This window comes from Choloepus didactylus, chromosome 10, assembly GCF_015220235.1.
Source record: "Choloepus didactylus isolate mChoDid1 chromosome 10, mChoDid1.pri, whole genome shotgun sequence".
In the NCBI taxonomy this organism is placed as follows: Eukaryota; Metazoa; Chordata; class Mammalia; order Pilosa; family Megalonychidae; genus Choloepus; species Choloepus didactylus.
Genome location: NC_051316.1, coordinates 30560612 through 30582716, shown reverse-complemented (window position 1 = coordinate 30582716; position 22105 = coordinate 30560612). Strand labels below are relative to the sequence as shown.

Below are 22105 nucleotides of genomic sequence, written 5' to 3'. Positions count from 1 at the left end.
AAACTGTGAACTGGTCTCCTTCCTTCTCCTTTCCTCTGCTTAATCTATTCTCAGAAGAGAACTAGAGCAGTGGTTCTTAACTGGGGGCAGTTTTGCCACCCCAGGAGACATTTGGCAGTGTCTGGTTATCACATATGGGGGTGGTGTGCTACTGGCTTCTGGTGGGTAGAGGCCAAGGATGCTGCTAGACAGAATTTACCCCCCTGCCCCACATACCCCCAGAAACAAATAAAAAATAACAAAGAATTATCTGTCCCCAAAATGACTACTGTTGAGGTTGAGAAACCCTGTGCTAGACTCTTCTTCTTAACACGTACATCATGTCATGCACTCCTGTCTTCAAAACCCTCTAGTGGCTTCCATTCTCATTCAAAGTAAAAACAAAAATCCTTGCACAATAATCTGCAGGGCCCTGCAGAATCTGACTCTCTTCTACCTCTCGGAATGCATCTTGCTCCTTCTGTTCCAGCCATTCTAACCTCCTTTCTGTTCCTTGAATATTCAGGCATTCTCTTACTCTGAGGCCTTTTCTCTGGCAGTCTCCTCTACCTGGAATGCTTTGTGTATGACTCCCTCACCTTTTTAAAGTTTTTGCTTATATTGCATCTTCTCAATGAAGCATCCCTAATCAATGATATTTAAAATTTTAACACATCTCTCTTCTCCCAGTACCCAATCTATGTTCTCTTGTCTCCCTTTTTTTTGCTAACACTTTCTTTCTAACATTCTATAAAGTATACATATATTATGTTTATTATTTGTTGTGTTGACAGTCCTCACTTTAAGCCCCTAAAAAATGTAAGCTGCACAAAGGAAATGTATTTTTGTTTTTGTTTTTTAACTGATGTGTCAGCAGTGTATGGCACAAAACAGACATTCCATAAAGATTTGTTGAACTAATGAGTAAAAATTCAGTAGTCTAATTTCCCCCAATGGGATTTTGCATGATTTTCATGTCTTCCTACTTCTCTAAGTTTTCCTGTATTTCTGTGATATTTAGGCATTATTTTTACAGTAGAAAAATTAAAATAAGTGTTATGAATTTTGTTGTTGCTTAAATGTTTTGTCATTTATTAGTGAAATTAAAACACATCCTGTTGTATCCATGTTTAAAATTTTCAAATGATAGGTTTCTGTAGCAGCATATACAATGAATATAATATTAGTTTTGTTAATTTATTTGAATATTTACAGGCAAAAGATTAAATTTATTTTTTATTTTCAAAGGACTATGATCTAATCTCCAAAGAACCAAAGCCTTTTGTATTTGAGGGAAAAGTACGTGGTCCTATTGTCGTTCCTACAGCAGGGGAGGAACCGTCTGGAAATTCGGGCAATTTAAGAAAAGGAGTTGTAATGAAGGAGAATGTATCGCCTAAAGGAGATGAAGATGCTAAGAAATCTACCTTAATGGATCTAGCAAAAGAAGATACTAAAGATAATGACAAAACATTACAACAGCAGCTAAGTGATCAAAATAGAACTATTTCATCAGTCCAGGGCTTAAACAACGATATTGTGAAGGCCTTGGACCGAATTACGTTGCAGACTATTCCTTCTCAAACATCCCTGGGTTTTGCTGCAGGAATAAAGAAGGACTACAGTCTCCCTCTTACTGTCCTTACGTGCACTAAAGCATGTCCACACGTGTCTACTTGTGGAAGTGTTCTGTTTGAGGGACGAACAGTTCAGCTAGGGAAGCTCTGCTGTACTGGAGTTGAAACTGAAGATGATGAAGATACCGAGTCTAATTCATCAGTGGAACAAGCATCAGTTGAAATGCCTGATGGACCAACACTCCATGACTCAGATTTGTATGTTGAGATTGTGAAAAACACAAAGTCTGTCCCAGAATATTCAGAGGTGGCTTATCCTGATTATTTTGGTCATATTCCACCTCCATTCAAAGAGCCTATTTTAGAAAGGCCTTACGGTGTACAAAGGTGAGTTGCAGATTTCTTCCTCCTTCAAACTGAGACCATTGTCAAAATATGAAGTACACTTAAAAGATAATTATTTTGGGTATTTAGGAAGAAAATTACTCTGAATTAAAGTTATTATAATTTTTTATCCTGCCTTTGAAATTTTGCATTGTTTTGAAAATTGTCGTTGTGAGTTTACTTTGTTCATTTTCCAGTCTTAATTTATTCAAATGAAGGCAGTATAATAAACCTGACATTGGACAATTTCAAAATTTTTTACTTTGATTGAATTTCAAAATGTAAACATAATTTAATGATTTTTGAATAAATGTTTACCTTTGTAATAGTTATTAATTTAGTAATTTTATTATCATTTTAATTTGGTTTAGAAATATGATTTTTAAAATAGGGTATAAATATAGCATATGGACAGTATTTTGTGGTGAAATTTGGAATTTTAAATTGGAATATACAATGTAAAAGAGTTTGGGATTCATAAAAGCTGTAACTAAGTTGTTAAATATTGCCAAGTAATATTAGATATTACAAATAGTATTAAATATTACTAACTAGTGAATAGTTATTTGGCATATAATACCATTTTGTTGAGGCTGAACTATTTCCAGTGATTATAGTTAAGGTTGTGTGATGATGGCTTATCAATATCTTAAAAACAAACATTGTATACTGTTTTATGAATATAGTATGAAATGATAAAAGAAATTATTGCTGTGAGTAGTTGACTGTAAACTCCTCCAAGGCAAAAACTGTATCTCATTTTTTTATCTTTAGCATCTGGGATTAATTCACTATTTTTACTTGGCAACTTAGTAGTATATGTTTGATGCTACCAGTGGGCTTCTTGATTTGTATAACACAGCATCTGAGCAGGGATTACTTTATTGGGAAAGATGTTTGGGAGTGGGGCTGTGACATGTGACGTCACCCTCCAGTTGTATCACATGCTGCACTGTTCAGAGGTAGCTGGCCTCATGGAATGCTGGAATAGCCTTCAAAAGACACAGGGAAAGCTCTAATGCAGAGGAAATACTTGGCAAGGAAGGGTTACCATTTTCAGGATCTAGAAACTTTTGCATGGCTCTGTATCCTTCATAGGAAGAATACATGGGTTTGAGAACCAGGAGGTAGGAGCAGGAGTGGCCCTACTTCCCATCACTGGCAGTGTCCTACTGGGGGACCTTGTGCTTCCTATTCCTGCACCTCTGGGCTCTGCAAGTTAGACGTCTAGGTCCCACGGAGGCTCGGCAAGGGTGCAATTTAACAACAAACTGTGATTGCCGCCTAGGTATTCTATACTCCTTGTGTTTAGGGGCCAGCAGATGAGTAGAGGCGTTACATCTTAGCACATGTAATTGACCAGATCAACTAGAGGAGGTAGGGTCGCTTTTACACAGTGGGAAAACAGGTAGGAATATGGTAGAACTCAATTCATCCCCTTATTTGCCTCTTAGTACTCCCTTGCCCAATTTTAACTGAGAATGCACACAGCCACTCTGGACTGAGAATGGTATGGTATGGTTATCAGGAGCTCAAACTGCTCAGGATTGAGGGTGTGGGTCACTTAATCACATCAACTGCCACGACTTGGAGTGGTGAGAGCTGAGGGCGAGTGGGATGTAGATAGATGCTGGAGGACAGAAATGATAATTTGCAGCCCTGAGTCCAGTTGCACTGATGGGGAGACGTTTTGTCCTGCTAATGTTCCTCTTTTCAGTTTTCACCTTACGAGAGGCCCTCAGGAACTGTGGAAGAGCCACTCGCTGAATATGGGTGGAGAAGTGGGTCTCTGGAGCACAAGGGCTGGGCTGTGGCAGCCATGGGAATGAGCTGCTCAGATCTCTGTTCATAAGAGAACTAGCTGGGAGGCTTGTAGTTGACAACAACCTTCAGCTGCCACACCTTCGGGATCTATCACAGCATTTATGCTGAGCTATGCCCCTCTGGGCTGCTCCCAGGCAATGACTGAGCATGACTGGGGTACTAGAGCATTGCCATTCCTGACCAATGAAGGGATCTGTTAACAAGCGTTCTTCGCTCTGGGGTTCCCCATTGACCTGGCTGAGACTTTTGCAGTGCTGTCCTGCAGTTGAGGCTCTTTCTACTACATACTCTCTTATTCCTCAGGTGTCAAACCTACTTCTTTAACGAAGGTACCCTCACCTAGTTCACTCCTCTTTGTTCTTCACACGTCCCCCTACCCTCCATGCCCAGTAAATCTCTTGCATATCTGATTGTGACTTTGCATCTGCTTTTTGAAGGTCCTGAACTGACACACCTGGACTGAGTCAGAATCAGTCTGCACCTTGATTTTTCTGCTCTTCACCATCACTGCTTAGGTGCTCTACCTCTCCAAAATCGAAATGTCATGTTGACTATAGGAGGCACTTTAAGTGTTCTTTCAACCCTCAAAGCAAGTGTCCTTATTAAAATGCCTCAATTTGAACATTTTTTTTCCCTTATTAACCCATCATATCTGAGGTAAGATTGGAAGGAAGAAGGATTGTGGAATAGAGGTATAACTATTATATAAGCCTCTGATTCCCAGCCTTAATTTTAGTCACTAATGGCCCTTATTTCCCCTCACTGACTTCATATTAGGAAAGCTTTCATTAATCAAGACTCTTATTAAAGTATTTTGCTCATTTATATTAATTAAAAATATATATTCCAGCCAATTAGAGCCCCAATCAATATTTGGTAATCAGGGATAACCCTGTTTAGTTAATACCCTTGTAAAAATCAATAAATTAAGAAGCATAATGTTTTTTTTTTTTTTTTTTCTTTAAGTGTAGCCTTATTGCAGGCAAATGTATCACAGCCAGATGTGAATAAATGTAATGCCTCTGGCTCCTTAAAATATCTGAGCTACCGTCCACAGTTCTTGTAACCTCTGTTCTCTTTGAGCAGCTGGTTTTGATATTGGGCATTGGCTTTGCCTGGCTTGGTCTTTCAGAGAATATTGTTCCATCTATGGTCCCAAGATCTATTTCCTCTCTCCCCAGGACTGGGCTACCCTGATGGTGGAGGAATTTATACAGACTGGGAATTACTGTGGTTCTTCTGTTATCCTCTTCTTTCATTCATGATGGGTTCTCTCACCTTTTCCCTGAGATATTGACCTTGGAATTGCTCTACAGATGTAATCTATAGACTAGAGTCCAACCTGTTCAGTATATTAGGCCATTTTTAAGACTTTTTTTTTCCTGAAGTATTTGACATTTTTACCACCTGTGCATACAGTTTAATATACCATCAAGTTTATCTTCTATTCAAACCAAAGCTTTAAGGTATTTTTTTGATACTGTGAGGAGAGCATGATGAAGATCAAAAGGTAAGTGAAAGTATTATATGTGTGTTGGCCTCTAATTAAATTTATACATATTTCAAACAGCAGCTGTGTTCAGCTTAGGTTTTCCCTAAAACCTCAAACTGTGAGACTATTGGAATCTTTTTTCCTCTGAAATTTTTCCTCTTTGATTCATGATGATTCTGTTTATATCTGCTTCTGTTTTAAAGCTTTGTGTGAGATAGTCAGTCTTTGTTTTTTGTTTTTTTTTTCAAAATTTGCAAATTAAACAAGGCCAGAGATATTTGACTCTGGGAAAACCAATAAGGATAAGATTGGGAGGGAAGTTGCTAAGTGTGCTTTGGTTCAATAAATAATTCATTTTTTCTTTTTTTTTCTGAGAAGGCCTTAAAGAAAATTATGTTGTGCTTAGAGTCATTGGATGCATTCTTGCTCTCCATGCAAACCTGAAGATTTTGTGAGCCTCTTTACCTAGCTGAAAAGTAGAGAAAGGGGTTCAATATAAAGTAGGAGAGACGGCAGACTAGAAGGAAAACTGAATATTTTTAACCTAATATCTCTTAAATTGAGGCAAGAAGATAGTTGATAGACACTCAGTGAATTATATTCAATGAATTTAAAATATCATTGTAATTTACAGAATGAAAGTATAGATATAAAATCTTGTGTAAAAGGCTGACTTTTCCAAATAAAGATTCAAAAAAGTAAAAAAGAAAAAAAAAGAATACGTGTGTTGGGATGCAAGTTAAAGTACAAAGGAGATACGGTACACAAGGGAACCAAAACACAGAAAACCCAGTAGTTTAAGTCTCTGGTACCTGTATTTGGTCCTGGAAAATTTGCAATGAGAAAAAAAGAGCTGGGTTCCAAAACACCCTTTTGAAGGTCAGGTGTCTCATAGCTCTCCTGAAGTTTCAAAGATATCTTTCCCTATAGAGAGATTTCTCCATGAATTTTCATGGTCTTGATGAAGAGATTCTTTGGCCTTTTAATTTGTTGAAGCAGAAATGGCATGAATTATGAAGCAGTTTAAAACCTTTGATAGTCTCTTATATTTCATAATTATATACATTTTGTGTGATGATGACTGTTAGCCAGTTTAATTGATTTCTCTACACTCCTAGAAAACTAAATATGTTATGTTGCAAAGAACAACTTTTATCATATTTGTCATAATTTCCATTTCCATATCATATTTGTCATAATTTCCATGGATATCAGAGATCAGATCTGAGACAGGAATATACCATATTTCAAGGAAACAGTACGATTCTGTTTACATAACTTAGATTTATAGACTTTTCCTCAATAATGTTAATTACTTTAAATATAATTATTGCAAATATATATACATTATGTTTGTGAATTATATTCTAGATAAGAATACTTTGCTATTTGAAGGATATGACTTTTTCCCCCTTATTTTATATACACTCTGCAAGTATTTGTCAAGTGTTTATGTGGAAGTTGTGATCATCAGTGTATTCCCAATGCTCAAGGAGGCCATATCTCAAAGTGTTCTTTCTCCCTTTTCACTTTTTGCCCACCATTTTTAAATAGTGGAGATAAAATTCTTCAAAATTGTTTGTTCCTTCAAGTAGTATTAATTTGAGACCAGAAGAACAAATGCATATAGGAGAAATTCTTGGACAATTGGATTTGATTTTATGAGTGGTGAGGTACTGTGGTGTGATGAGACATCTTGGGAGGGCAGGAAGCTCTTTGAAAAGCAACTGAAAACACTCAGATTCTAGACTTGACTCTTCCACTGACTCTTCATGTATGTTTGAGGAAATAACTTTCTCTAGATACCAGTTTTCTCAACTAAAAGCAGAGAATTGGATTAGATCAGTGTCTTTCAAAATGTGGGTTGATACCCATTGGTAACCAGTATTAAAGGAGAGTAACAGATACTTTATATGATTTCAGTCTTTATTAATTTATTAAGACTTGCTTTATGGCTTACCATGGAATCTGTCCTGTAGAATGTTCCATGTGTACTTGAGAAGAATGTGTATTCTGCTTTTCTTGGGTGGAATGTTCTATTAGGTCTAATTGTGTGTTGTTCAAGCCTTCTGTTTACTTATTGATCTTCTGTCTTGTTTTCCTTTTTTCTACCCATCAGTGAAATGGGATTTTAAGGTCTCCAACTGTTTATTTTAGAACTATTTCCCCTTTCAGTTCTGGCAGTTTTTCCTTAGTATATTTTGGGGCTCTGTTGTTAGGTGCATACATGTTTATGATTCCTATATCTTGCTGGATTGACCTGTGTCATTATATAATGTCCTTCTTTGTCTATTGTAATTTTTTTTGGCTCAAAGACTATTTTGTTTGCCAATAATATAACCACTCTAGCTTTCTTTGATTACTTTTTGTATGGAGTATCTTTTCTATCCTTTGACTTGTGTGTGTGTGTGTGTGTGTGTGTGTGTGTGTGTTTTCATTTTATTGAGATATATCACATACCATGCAGTCATACAAAACAAAGCGTACATTCAGTTGTTCACAGTACCATTATGTATTGTGCATTCATCACCAAAATCAATCCCTGACACCTTCATTACCACACACACAAAAATAACAAGAATAAAAATTAAAGTGAAAAAGAGCAATTAAAGTAAAAAAGAACACTGGGTGCCTTTTTTTGTTTGTTTGTTTGTTTTTTTCCTTCCCCCATTTTTCTACTCATCCATCCATAAACTACACAAAGGGGAGTGTGGTCCATATGGCTTTCCCAATCACATTGTCACCCCTCATAAGCTACATTTTTATACAATTGTCTTCAAGATTCATGGGTTCTGGGTTGTAGTTTGATAGTTTCAGGTATTTACTACTAACTATTCCAATTCACTAGAACCTAAAAAGGGTTGTCTATATTGTGCGTAAGAGTGCCCACCAGAGTGACTTCTCGGCTCCTTTTGGAATCTCTCTACTGCTGAAGCTTATTTCATTTCCTTTCACATCCCCCTTTTGGTCAAGAAGATGTTCTCCATCCCACGATGCCAGGTCTAGATTCCTCCTCGGGAGTCATATTCCACATTGCCAGGGAGATTCACTCCCCTGGGTGTCTGATCCCATGTAGGCTTTTAAGTTGGCTTAGCTAGAGAGAGAGGGCCACATCTGAGCAACAAAGAGGCATTCGGGAGGAGGCTCTTAGGCACAATTATAGGGAGTCTATCCTTTGACTTTAAATGACTTTGTGTCTTTGTACCTAAAGTGAATCTCTTATAGTCAGCATATAGATGGATCCTGTTTTTATTACATATTTTTTTATTTTTTAATCCAATCTGCCAATCTGCCTTTTTAATAGAATTTAATCCATTTATATTTAAAGTAATTACTGATAAGGAAGGATTCACTTCTGCTTTACAACTATTTGTTTTCTATATGTCTTATATGTTTTTTGTTTCTCAGTTCCTCCATTACTGCCTTTTAAAAAAATTCGGTTGTTTTTTTTGTAGTGTACACATTTTCATTCCCCACTGACTTTTTCTGTATCTTTTAGTTACTTTCTTAGTAGATAGTGTTTATGTTCAGCTCATGAGCTACAAATATTTTTTACATTTTAAATAGTCGAAAAAATAAAAATAATACTTTGTGACACATGAAAATAATTTGAAATTCATATTTCAGTGTCCATAAATAAAGTTTCATTGGAACACAACTACACATATTTATTTACATATTGTCTCTGGTGGTGAAAATATCTTTATTTTTATTTGGAATTTCTGTTTATAAAATTATAAAATTTATATTGCTTTGTTTCAAAAAGTATGTATTTTACAAAAATACATTAATCAAAATAAAATAGAATGAAAAATAAGGAAACTACCAATGACTCTTAACCACAAAAATTGTATAACTTCACTCAAAATAAGAGAAATGCAAATTAAAATTCTAGTGAGGTATAGTTTCCCACCTATCAGATTGGCACAAATCCAGAAGTGTGAGAGCATATTTTATTGATGAAGCACATGTATCACTTATGTTCAGAGCTTTGCATTGTAGCATGGTTTTTAGATTGGAAACAGCTCAAATGTCCATCTGGCAGAAAAATAAAGTATAGTATGTCCATTCTGTGGCATACTATGTAGTGGTTAAAATTTAAAAGCTTCCTATGTATTGATGGAAAAAATTATGATATATTGTTGAATGAAACAAGCAAAGTACAGAACAGTTTTTAATGATATTATGGATTTTATTTCAGATAGTGGGAAAAACCATCTAAATTTGTATTTGCACTAAAAACTGGAGGGATCGTAATAAATGTAGCCACCTGATTGGGTGACTGGGGATATGTTGTGTTGAAAGTGAGACTTTTCCATTTTATACTTTTATGTGGTATTTTATTTTTTCTACATCTGTATATTGCCCATTCAAAATTTTAAATTAAAAGTAGGTAAAGGAATTGTGGTATAAGAAAAATAAGGAAAGCAAAATCCTGGATTTCTTTATATTAAGTTAGGATGGCTCAGGGGTAACACAATTACTTCTGGAATTGACATAATAATAGAAGTATTAGTAGAAGCAACAGCAGCAGGTAACTTACTGCTTAAGTACTAAGTGATAAGCATTTTATGTGTGTATATGTATGTATGTATGTGTGTGTATATACATATATGTATATATAGTGTGTCATTTAAGGCTCATAGCACGCTATGAGGGAGTTGCTATGATGTCTTGTTTTACAGAAAAGTATGATGACATTTAGGATTGTTGAATGGTTTATCCAAAGTTACACTTCTAGTAAATGCCAGAGCCAAGATTCAAACCCTGGTCTGGTTCATGAGCCTGTCCTGTTAATCATGTGTGTGTATATGTGTGTGTAGTGATTTTATATGTGGTTATACCTTACTCTTTACAAAGAAGAAATATTTTCTGTGGTTCTTTAGTGAATAATGTTATGTAATGAACATTTCCCATAATATCCTTACAGTAAATATAGCAATACGGTTCATTAAATTGTTTCTTACAATGTTGCTCTGTATTGATTGAAAACCTGACAAAGTAGAATTTTGCTTGTGGCTACATATGACGTGATCTGAATATTTACTGGACTGAATGGGCTGCACATTTTGGACTATCCCATATACATTTTTTTTTTATTGAGATTGTTCAGATACCATACAACTATCCAAAGATCCAAAGTGTACAATCAGTTGCCCACAGCACCACCATACAGCTGTGCATCCATCCATCAACACAATTATTTTTTTTTCAATTTTTAGAACATTTTCACTACTCCAGAAAAGAAAGACAGACAAAAAAAAAGGAAACTCAGATCCTCCCATACCCCTAACCACACCCCCCTCCATTATCGATTCATAGTTTTGGTAGAGTACATTTGTTAACTGTTGTTGAAAGAATGTTAAAATACTACTAACTGTAATATATAGTTTACAATAGGTATGTTTTTTTCCCTATATGCCTCTCTATTATTAACTTTTAGTTATAGTGACATACATTTGTTCTAGTCTGTGAGAGAGATTTCTAATATTTGTGTAGTTAATCATGGACGTTGTCCACCACAAGATTCACTGTTTTCTACATTCCCATCTTTTAACCTCCAACTTTCCTTCTGGTGACATGCATGACTCTGAGTTTCCCCTTTCCGCAACCTTCATACACCTTGCAGCACTGTTAGTTATTCTCATAACATGCCACCATCACCCAGTCCATTTCCAAACGTTTAAGTTCACCCTAGTTGAGCAACCGTTCCCCATTCTTTAGCCTCATTTCTATATCCTGGTAACTTGTATTTCACGTCTATGAGTTTACATACTATAATTTGTTCATATCAGTGAGACCCCAATATTTGCCTTTATCTGTCTGTCTTATTTCACTCAATATAGTGCCTTCAGGGTTTCTTCATCAACCCATTTCTTTTAAGATGGTTTTGTTAACACACTATACATTCCGTCCTAACTAAACAATCTTTGGTTCCCCGTATAGTCACGTATTTATGTATTGAGCACCATCGCCACTCTCTATATAAGGACATCTCCATTTCTTCCACAAAAGACGGAGGAAGAGTCAAAGAAGGCGGAGAGGCAGAAGAAAAAGAAAAGACAAAGAGAGAAAAACAAGTAAAAAAAACAAAACAAAACAAAACTTGATAGTTAGAAAGCAACAAAAGGGAAGATAGCGTTAACCTAAAGTAGCATAAGGAGTCAGGCACCATCACCAATGCCAGGAGTCTCATACTCTTCCCCATCCTCCCCCACCCTGCATATGCATTTAGCTTTGGTATATTGCTTTTGTTACATTAAAGGAAGCATAATACAATGTTTCTGTTAATTCTAGCCTCTAGTTTGTGTTGATTGTATTTCCCCCCAATCCCACCCTATTTTTAACACCTTGCAATGTTGACATTCATTTGTTCTACCTCATGTAAAAACATATTTGTACCTTTTAATACAATCGTTGAGCACCCTAGGTTTCCCTGAGTTACACAGTCCCAGTCTTTATCTTTCGTCTTTTGTTCTGGTGTCCCACATGGTCCCAGCCTTCCTCTTTCAACCATATTCATAGTCATCTTTGTTCAGTGTACTCACATTGCTGTGCTACTATCTCCCAAAATTGTTTTCCAAACCTCTCACTCCTGTCTTTTCCTTTCTGTCTGCAGTGCTTCCTTTAGTGTTTCCTTTAGAGAGGTATTTTGTTCACAAACTGTGTTGTCTGTTTGTCAGAGAATATTTTAAGCTTTCCTTCATATCTGAGGGATAGTTTTGCCGGATATAGGATTCTTGGTTGGTGGTTTTTCTCTTTCAGTATCTTAAATATATCACCCAACTTCCTTCTTGCCTTCGTGGTTTCTATTGAGAAATCCACACATAGTCTTTGTATGTGATAGATTGCTTTTCTCTTGCTGCTTTCAGGATTCCCTATTTATCTTTGACGTTTGCTAATCTGATTATTAAGTGTCTTGGCGTAGGCCCATTCAGATCTATTCTGTTTGGGGTACGCTGCGCTTCTTGGATCCGTAATTTTATGTCTTTCATAAGAGATGGGAAATTTTCATTGATTATTTCCTCTATTATTGCTTCTGCCCCTTTTCCCTTCTCTTCTCCTTCTGGGACACCAATGACACATAAATTCTTGCTTTTCGTTTTGTCTTTAAGTTCCCAGAGACGTTGCTCACTATTTTTCCATTCTTTCCTCTGTTCTTTTGTGTGTAGGCTTTCAGATGCTTTGTTCTCCCATTCCTGAGTGTTTTCTTCTGCCTCTTGAGATCTGCTGTTGTATGCTTCCATTGTATTTTTAATCTGTTGTGTTGTGCCTTTCCATAGATACTGCCAATTGGTTTTTCGAATTTTCAATTTCTACCTTATGTATGTCCTGTGTTTTCATTATACGGTTCAGCTCTTTCGCCGTATCTTCCCTAAACTTTTTGAATTGACTTATTATTAGTTGCTTCAATTCCTGTATCACAGTTGAAGTGTAAGTTTGTTTCTTTGACTGGGCCATAACTTCATTTTTCTTAGTATAGGTTGTAGTTTTCTGTTGTCTGCATGGTTTCCTTGGTTACCACAATCAGGTTTTCCCAGACCAGAACGGGCTCAGGTCCCAGAAGGAAGAAATATTCAGTATCTGGTTTCCTTGAGTGTGTATCATACAAAGATGGTACGCCTGTGATGCCTCAGGTCACTGTGCTTTTCTGCCCAGCAGGTAGCACCTGTTAGCCTGTAATTCTTGACTGGTGTGAGGAGGTATGGCCCATGGCTGTTTTTCCCCAGGCTCTGGGGTTTGGTTCTGAATGGAAGGTGGGTAGTAGAGCTGGGCCCCACCCCTTTCCTCTTAGAGAAGATAGACCCCCTGGGGGAAGTCATTAGCCTTTCAATGGTCTCTCTCTGCCTTGTCTGGGTCACAGCAGTGGGAACTGAAAATGGCTGAGGCTTTCTCCACTGAGCCGAAAAAGGAACAGAGAGTCTCCTTTAGGGCTCGTCCGCAGTGACCCTCCGACTCTCCAAGGTCAGTTGTCACCCAAAGCCTCTGTCTGCTTGTTGGGGATTCGTACCTCATAGTGAGCAGTTCACACTTGCTAATTAAAACCCCATTTGGAGTTCAGCTGAGCTATATTCACTCGTGGGAGAGAGCTTCTCTCTGGCACCATGAGGTTTTGCAGCTTGGGCTGTGGGGGGAGGGGTCTCCCAGCTTGGATCCACAGTTTTTACTTACAGATTTTATGCTGTGATCTCAGGCATTCCTCCCAATTCAGGTTGGTGTATGATGAGTGGGCGGTCACATTTGTTCCCCCGCAGTTAATCCGGATTATTTACTAGTTGTTTCTGTTTTTTTTTAAGTTGTTCTAGGGAGACTACTTAGCTTCTACTCCTCTCTATGCCACCATCTTGGATCCCTCAGTAGGACTCTGTCCCATATACATTTATTCTTCTGAGCCAAGCCTTTGATAAATACTGAATGTCAATAAGTTTGAGGTGGTAGTCCCCGAGAATACCTGGGAAATATTTATTATTTTGTTGTGAATGGAGAGCCATATATTTTGGTAGGTGGCTGAGCTAAAGGAAGGAAGGATTGACATCCTCTTACAGAAAATTGAGCTGCTTAACGTGAATATATCTCTGAATAAAAGACTCTTCTTCCTCTTTATTAAAGAGGGCTGAGGGCAGGGCAAAGATTTTCCTTGAGTATTAATTTTGGGTCAGTTTTAATGTAAATGGGCAGTTAACCCTCCCCCCTGCAAATACAGTGTCTGAAGTTGAAAACTAGTGACCTTTAGGCCATACTCAAATTGCATGTGATTTTGGTTTCATGTATAGAATGTTTTGTTTTTTAGTTGATTGCCAACATTTAAAATGTGGGAGAGTCTACAAAGAAATACAAGCTTCTGGTTTTCTTGAAAAATTAGGTGTGACAGCATTTAACCCCTGATTCCTGCATGGCAACAATCAACTTGGTTTTAGATAGTCTGAGCTCTGCAGTTTTTCACAGTTCCACCCAATGTGCTTTGCTCTGTTATGTCACCTGCTAGCCCCTGTAAGTTGTTGTGCTTTTTTATTTACCTTACAGAACATTGCTGTAAACTGAGTGGTTATAATCAGCCTTTTAAAACCAGTTTCCTTTAAAAAAAAAAAACAAAAAAAAACTGATGTAAATATTAATTTTGCACATTTGTGGTATGTATCTACCTTGTTAAATAAATTATTCTGACAAATGGATTTATTTGGTCATTCACCCAAACTTGAACACTTAATTTTTTTGTGTGTAGTGTGTTTGAGTATATATAAATGCCATCTCTTTTACTGATGAAGGTCTTTATAATGAAATTCTGAATTTGTTTATTTCTTGCAATAATTGATAGTTTTCTTTTTAAGCAGTTTATTTCTTTAGGAAAAATCTTCATGTAAAAATTAGGACACTGAATCTAAATCAACAATTTATAACATAATCCTTTGTTACTAGGCTTTTTTCTTTATTGATTGCTTTGTCAGTAATGAGTTATTTTTTTTTTTATTTTTTTATTAAATTCAGTTTTATTGAAATACAGTCACACACCGTACAGTCATCCATGATATATAATCCACTGTCCACAGTATGATAACATAGTTATGCGTTCATCACCACAATCTATCTCTGAACATTTTCCTTACATCAGAAAGAACCAGAACAAGAATAAAAAATAGAAGTTGAAAAAGAGCACCCAAATCATCCCCCCATCCCACCCCATTTGTCCTTTAGTTTTTATCCCCATTCCTCCACTCATCCATACACTAGATAAAGGGCGTGTGATCCACAAGGTCTTCACAATCACACTGTCACCCCTTGTAATAATCAGTTATTTTTGCAGAATAGGAATTAAAAATAAATTATGTTTAACTGTATAACTAGTAGATTAAGCTTTTTAGAATTAGACTTTCCTAATTTTTGTATCCTGTTTTCATATACTGAACTATCACATCTTTTAATATTTTCCTGACAGTTTTTAACTCTTCAGTTGACTAGGTTCTTGACTTATTTTGAATTTGACATTATACCTTCATTAGGTTTATTTTTAAATTATTTGTGGGTTAATACTCTTTTCAATCTGTGAGAAGTGTTGCTTTGCAGGGAACTAGTTTCAGATCTGCCTGAAGTTAAGGGGACTTGCAGTGTGTAGTGTATTCTTGAGATTTTATTAATAACCATTTTGCAAGCTTTCTCACTCTGTTCTATCAAGAAATCAAGAAATCTGCGTTACCAATCTTTAGCTGAAATAAACAAACTTGAAACTTAAGTCAGTTCATATAATTAGATTTCTGTTTAAGAATATGTTGGTCTGTGGGAAGTTAGCTATGTATTTTCACTGTAGTGGCCTTTCCATCAGTACTATGTCTTTGGTGGCCCATGTTCCCAGGAGTTCCAGGTGTCTGGTTTTATGATCCATACCTATTTTATTTTGGCTACAATTTGGAGCTGTGTGCATGATGATTGTTGTCTGTCTTGGCTTAAATACTGATGGGGAAGGCTGAGGGTTCTGTAGGTGGCTTGGACTTCCAGATGATGGCAGGGGTTTCAGGAAGTTCCCAGTTAGCATTTATTGTTTTGGACTTGGGGTAGGGGTGGGAGGTTGGGCCTGGAAAATTCTGGGGGTGTAGGAACTGCCCTTTGCTCCCTGACATAGGTATTTCCTTCCACTCCACATTTCCTTTCCTTGCACAGAAGAGAAAGGGGATTCTATGGGACATCCAAGTCGGTTGTTAATTGCATTTTAGCTAAAGTCTTGCTAGGGTTTTTCTGTTTCTTTCTTTCTTTCTTTCTTTCTTTTTTTACTATTTGATTTGTGGCTATATTCCTGTATTCTACATGGTGGTTCTCTAGAACTCAGATTGTGATAAATACTGATTTTTATGTATCGATAATGTTTTTGAACTCAGAATATATAGTTAGAGGAATGCTTGTTTTTATTTAAAAATTTTTTTTGATTTACATCTTTTTCATCCAAAATATATTTTAGAGAAAGCTGTGTGTTGTTATGTGTAATAGTGAATTTTTGTCTAACTTCAGTTTTATTATTTCAGGACAAAAATTGCCCAAGATATTGAGAGGCTAATACATCAGAGTGATATCGTAGATCGAGTGGTATATGACTTAGATAACCCAAAGTAAGTCTGATTTTTCCCTTACTTTTATTGTCTGTTTGTGTTTGTTTGTTTGTTTGTTTTTAACTGTAAAATTTCAGAGTTGTTTTTAAAAAGCAAGAATTCTGCTTAACTTCCACCTAGATTATCTTCACTATGTTTTCATCTTTTGGCAGGGATGTAATGGCATTTCGTGGTTATTTACTTAAGTTGAATGTATCACAAGCTTTTGTTTTAGGTAAAATTTTAATTGATTGTAGGCAGATGTCACAAACTGATGCTCTGTTTTTCTAAAAAACTGAAATTAGCTATACTTAAGAGAACAGGAATTTTTACATGAAATGCTGGCTTTCCAATGTTGTTGGACCTTCACTCCTTTGGGACAACAAATACCATCCCCTTTAGAAGGAGCATATGCTTTCTAGTCTTCACACTTCCCATTACTCCCTCTCATTTCTTACTGCTTACACTAGGCTTCAGTCATTTAAGTTACCTGCTTAACCTTTGAAAGGATTTGTTTGTGATCCCTGGTATAAATGTTAGTATCACTTACAATCTAGAATTATCACCAGTATCATCATATTTTAGGATTGAAGTAATAAGTAAATAAATGAAAATCACAAATGTTGAATGTGACTTATTCAGAGTCATTTGCCTCTTTCCATATAAAATTCAGTTAACTCTCTGTAGGTTCCCTCTTCCCCTTCATTCTAATATTTTAGGAAATTTCACATCTTATTTGGAGAAAATAAAACGCTTTTTTAAAGAGTTTGGGAGAAGGTCAGAGGGTCACTGTTCTGGTTTGCTAATGCTGCCAGAATGCAAAACACCAGAAATGGATTGGTTTTTATAGAAGGGGGTTTATTTGGTTACACAGTTGCAGTCTTAAGGCCATAATGTGTCCAAGGTATCACATCAACAATCGGGTACCTTCACTGGAGGATGGCCAATAGCGTCCGAAAAACCTCTGTTAGCTTAGAAGGCACATGTCTACTGTCTGCTTGCTCCCAGGTTGCGTTTCAAAATGGCATTCTCCAAAATGTCTGCATCACCTGCCAACAGCCATCTTCAAAAATGTCTGTCTCAGCTCTGGCTAGCAGTGAGCTCCTTCTGTCTGAGCTTTTATAGAGCTCCAGTGAACTAATCAAGGCCCACGCTGAATGGGCAGGGCCACGCCTCCATGGATATTATCTAATCAGAGTTATTACCTACAGTTGGGTGGGTCACATCTCCATGGACACAACCTAATCCAAAGGCTCTAATTTAATCGACATTAATATGTCTGCCCCTACAAGAAGCATTAAAAGAGAATGGCTTTTTCTGGGGGACATAATATATACAAACTGGGACAGTCACAGAAGTGGTGATCGTTAGGATATGAAAGCTGACAACATTCCTGCGGGTCTGATATGTGCAACCAAAGAAGAGGAACCCAAAAAAGCAGCCAGTAAAACCAGGGCAGCTCCCCATGTATAGTGTACTACCTCTCCAAGTCTAGGTATGTTGAAGAGCAGCCTAGTCATTTACAAATGGGCTTTGTGTCTATCCGTACTACAACTGGTCATTACAATGACTGGTGCAAGGGTATTTATGTGTTTGTGAAAAATGAAATAATGGATGCAGTACAATTTGAGAAAGATGCATATGTCTATCTGAAGAACCCGCCTCAAGATTTTCTTCCAGAAATCAGAGTGATTACAATTTCATGTTTGGCAGGCTTGGTTTCAGCAAGAAAAGATTCTAGGTTTAAGAAAATTGCTTCTCCTTTGGGACTGGCCACTTTAGGAGCAACTTTTTGCTAACCAGTTCAGTCAGTAGTAATTGCAAAGGTAACTAGAAAAAAAACATATACTGCAAGCCAGCAAATTTATGAAGCCATTAAATCATTGTGGGCAAAAAGCAACAAAAAAGAATTTCTCCCTGAATCCAAAGAAAAAACTAAGCTAGAAAGCTATACTGAATTAGAAATACCTGCAATGACAAATCAAGACCTGAAACACTCAGTGCCTTTGCCAGCAAACCTCAACTCTGAAAGAAAAACCAAATTAAAACCCACCTCAGGTGCTACAGTTTATGCCTCACTCTGAGCTCATGGATCAAGTGTGTTCCCACCCAAAAGATGCAGATATGTACAGTACTAGAAGCTGAAATAGATTGCATACAGAACTACAAGGTGTGTGAAGTTGCAAATGATGTTGAAAAAAATAATGTAATAGGTAACCGTGATGTATAGAGTATAACTTAAATCAATATTTTGCCTTGCATCTTCAAATGTACAGTTTGACCAATCACATAAGTGATTAATGTACAAACTGTGAATGTAATCCCAAAAATATTAAATGATTGATGAGGAAGAAGAGGTAGAAGTATTAGGATACATTTGATGGCTTTTAGGGACATTATGAAAGACCAAAATGGAGTAAAGGTGTGATGAACACTGATAAGACTAAAACATGAAAATACATGTGTTTGTGTGTATACATATACATACACACACACACACACACACACACACACACACACACACACACACACACACACACACACACACACACATATATATGTATTGATAAAGATGCATGTATATACCTGCTCTTAGCTTTTCCAAATTATTGTCAGGTAAATTTAGAATGGTATGAGGGAGGATGTCCTCCTACCTTTTGTTTTGGCATTGTGAAAGCTGGAATAAACTATGCACATTTTATGGCCAAAAGAAAGGGGTGGGGGGTAGTGGTGGTGGTAGAGCCATAAGAGTAAAAATTATATCAAAGTTCATGACTGAGTTCATAGTCTTAAAAAAGAATAATTTTGAGATAATGCTCTTTAAAAACATAATATAAATATATCAGGTAATACAATTAACTGAGGTGATAGTCTTACAAAAAAGAAGCATCTACTTATTTATAAATCTCTTAGTTATTTCAGAGTTTAGGATTCTGCCTCAGATCAGGCAGATGTGATAAAAATGGAAACTCAAGAACCCTGAGTGTGGCCTACCAGTGCTCTTTCTAACAGAAATGACTTTGAACAAAATCGTTTAGCCTCTTGGAGTCTTAGTTTCTGTTTATTAGACTTTAAGCTTCAGAAAAGCAAGAATATTTGTGATTAATTGGAGAACTAAACAGACAAATCATTAGAACAGTGTCTGGTATAGTAGGCTCTCAGTAAATATTTACTGAAGTAAAGCATGTGTAAAATGTACCATTTGGGTGTTAATTAAATAAGATAATAGGTAATGAAGATCTGTAAGTTTAAAATAATGTTTTCAACTAACAACTGCTTAGTTTTTGAAAATGCATTTTTAAAAATGTCTGGTCTTTTCTATGATAAATATTTTAGAAATGACGTTTATCCAGTGAAGTAAAAGATCTTATTGGTGATTAACATTTACTGTAAACCTAGGAACAGCTCTCTAATTATAATCATATATATTTTTTGTCTCGTGATGTTAGTGAGAGTTGGTGTGTTGTTTGTGTTGATTAGGTTCTTTGGTTTAAAAAAAAAATGAGGAGGGTATTTGACACAGTAATGGTATAATTTTAAGCGGTAGCATAGTTTTATTTATTTATTTTTTGTTCCCTATTTACATGCAATGTATTTTATTTTATTTAATTTTAAAATTATATTTAGTTACACCATTCCAGAAGAAGGAGATATTTTGAAGTTTAACTCCAAATTTGAATCTGGGAATCTGCGCAAAGTAGTTCAAATCAGAAAGTAAGTCATTTAAAATTTTCTGATTTTGTATGTGCACATATTTTTCTAATTTTCATCAGATTTCTCTGTCCTCTATTTTCAGAAATGAATATGATCTTATTCTGAACTCAGATATAAATAGCAATCATTATCATCAGTGGTTTTACTTTGAAGTCAGTGGAATGCGGCCAGGTGTTGCATACAGGTTTAACATCATTAACTGTGAAAAGTCCAACAGCCAATTTAATTATGGTAAGACAATTATCTTTCCCAATTGAGAGAGCATGCAGGCATCTTAACCGTAGGGCAGAAATTAAGAAGAATATATTACCAACATATTAAAAAATGTTTGAATGTTGTTCTTTTCTCTAGTTCTCAGAATTTGTACATTTATTATGCAAAATTTTAAATAAACTAAGCTTGTATTTGTTGGTGAAAAGAGTAATAAAATAAGCCCCGTATAGACAAGTCCTTTGAAATTTAATGGATATGGTTGATTTCATCCGAAATGAATATAATTGAAGGTTTATTATGAATGCTACTTTAAAGTTGAGTTTTTAACATCAGTTCCTCCAAAAGAAATCTTTTTTAACTTTTTATTTTGAAATAATTATGAATTAGTAGAAAGTTAGAAAATTAGAGAAGTTACAGAAAGGTCCTATGTTCTCTTCAAGTTTCCTCCAATGGTTACATCTTACGTGTAGTATAGTATCACAACCAGGAAACTGACATTGGTGCAATGTGGGTATATAGTTCATTATATACATTTATAGATTTTTGGTAACTGCCACAACAATCAAGATACCGAACTCTTCCATTGCCACAAAGATCTCCCTTATGCTATTCCTTATAGTTTATTGTTAAGTATGATGTTAGCTGTCGGTTTTCCTTAAATTTTTTAATCTAGTTGAGGAAGATTCTTTCTGTTCTTAGTTTGAGAGGTTTTTTGTTTTGTTTTGTTTTGTTTTGTTTTAATTGAGATTGTTCACATGTCATACAGTTATCCAAAGTATACAATGAATTGCCCCCGGTACCATCATACAGCTGTGCATCCATCACCACAATTAATTTTTTTTTTCAATTTTTAAAACATTTTCATGACAAAAAAAGGAAACTCAAATCCTCCCATACCCCTAACCACCCACCCTCCATTGTTGACTCATAGTATTGGTATAGAGCGTTTGTTACTGTTGATGATAAAACATTAAAATACTACTAACTGTAGTATATAGTTTGCAGTAGGTATATATTTTTCCCTACATGCCCCTCTATTATTAACTTCTATTTGTAGAGTCATACACTTGTTCTGGTTCATGAAAGAGATTTCTAATATTTGCACAGTTAGTCATGGACATTTGCCCACCACAAGGTTCACTGTTTTATACATTCCCATCTTTTAACCTCCAGCTTTCCTTCTGGTGACATGTGACTCTGTGTTTACCCTTTCTACTACATTCACGCACCATTCAGCACTGTTATTCTCACAATGTGCTAGGTCACCTCTGTTCATTTCTAAATATTTAAGTTCAACCTAGTTGAACATTCTGCTCATAATAAGCAACCACTCCCCATAATTTAGCCTTGTTCTATATCCTGGTAACTTATATTTCATGTCTATGAGTTTATGTATTATAATTAGTTCATATCAATGAGACCCTGCAATATTTGTCCTTATGTGTCTGACTTATTTCACTCAATATAGTGCCCTCAAGGAATTTTTTAAGACCCATTTTTTTTTAAGATGGTTTTGTTCACACACCATACATTCCATCCTAAGTAAACAATCGATGGTTCCCTGTATAGTCACCTATTTATGTATTCATCACCATCACCACTATCTGTATAAGGACATCTCCATTTCTTCCACAAAGGAGGAGGGAGAGTCGAAAAAGGGAGAGAGACAAAAGAAAGAGGAAAAAAACAAAAAACAAAAACAAACAAACAAAAAACAAACAAACAAAGAAAAAAACCAGCAAACAAACATGACCGCTAGGAAGCACCAAAAGGAAACATAGCATTAAACTGAAGTAGAATAGTTGGACATTGCCAATGCCAAGAGTCCCATACCCCTCCCTTATGCA

General features: G+C 36.0%; 1 protein-coding gene and 1 pseudogene across 6 annotated transcripts in view; both read left to right on the top strand.

Moving 5' to 3' along the window:
- The window catches only part of AGTPBP1 (ATP/GTP binding protein 1), a 304355-nt gene that overhangs the window by 149182 nt on the left and 133068 nt on the right, over positions 1-22105 (top strand). For all 6 annotated transcript variants that reach the window (XR_005219074.1, XR_005219073.1, XM_037850913.1 and 3 more), the window contains exons 14-17: positions 1228-1943; positions 16269-16352; positions 19959-20045; positions 20128-20276. Coding sequence is in view for 4 of the 6 variants with exons in the window: in XM_037850913.1 (XP_037706841.1) it covers positions 1228-1943; positions 16269-16352; positions 19959-20045; positions 20128-20276 (1036 nt within the window). In the remaining 2 variants the exon portion in view is untranslated. The remainder of the gene's footprint in view (positions 1-1227; positions 1944-16268; positions 16353-19958; positions 20046-20127; positions 20277-22105) is intronic.
- On the top strand, positions 16512-18476 carry LOC119505051 (annotated as a pseudogene).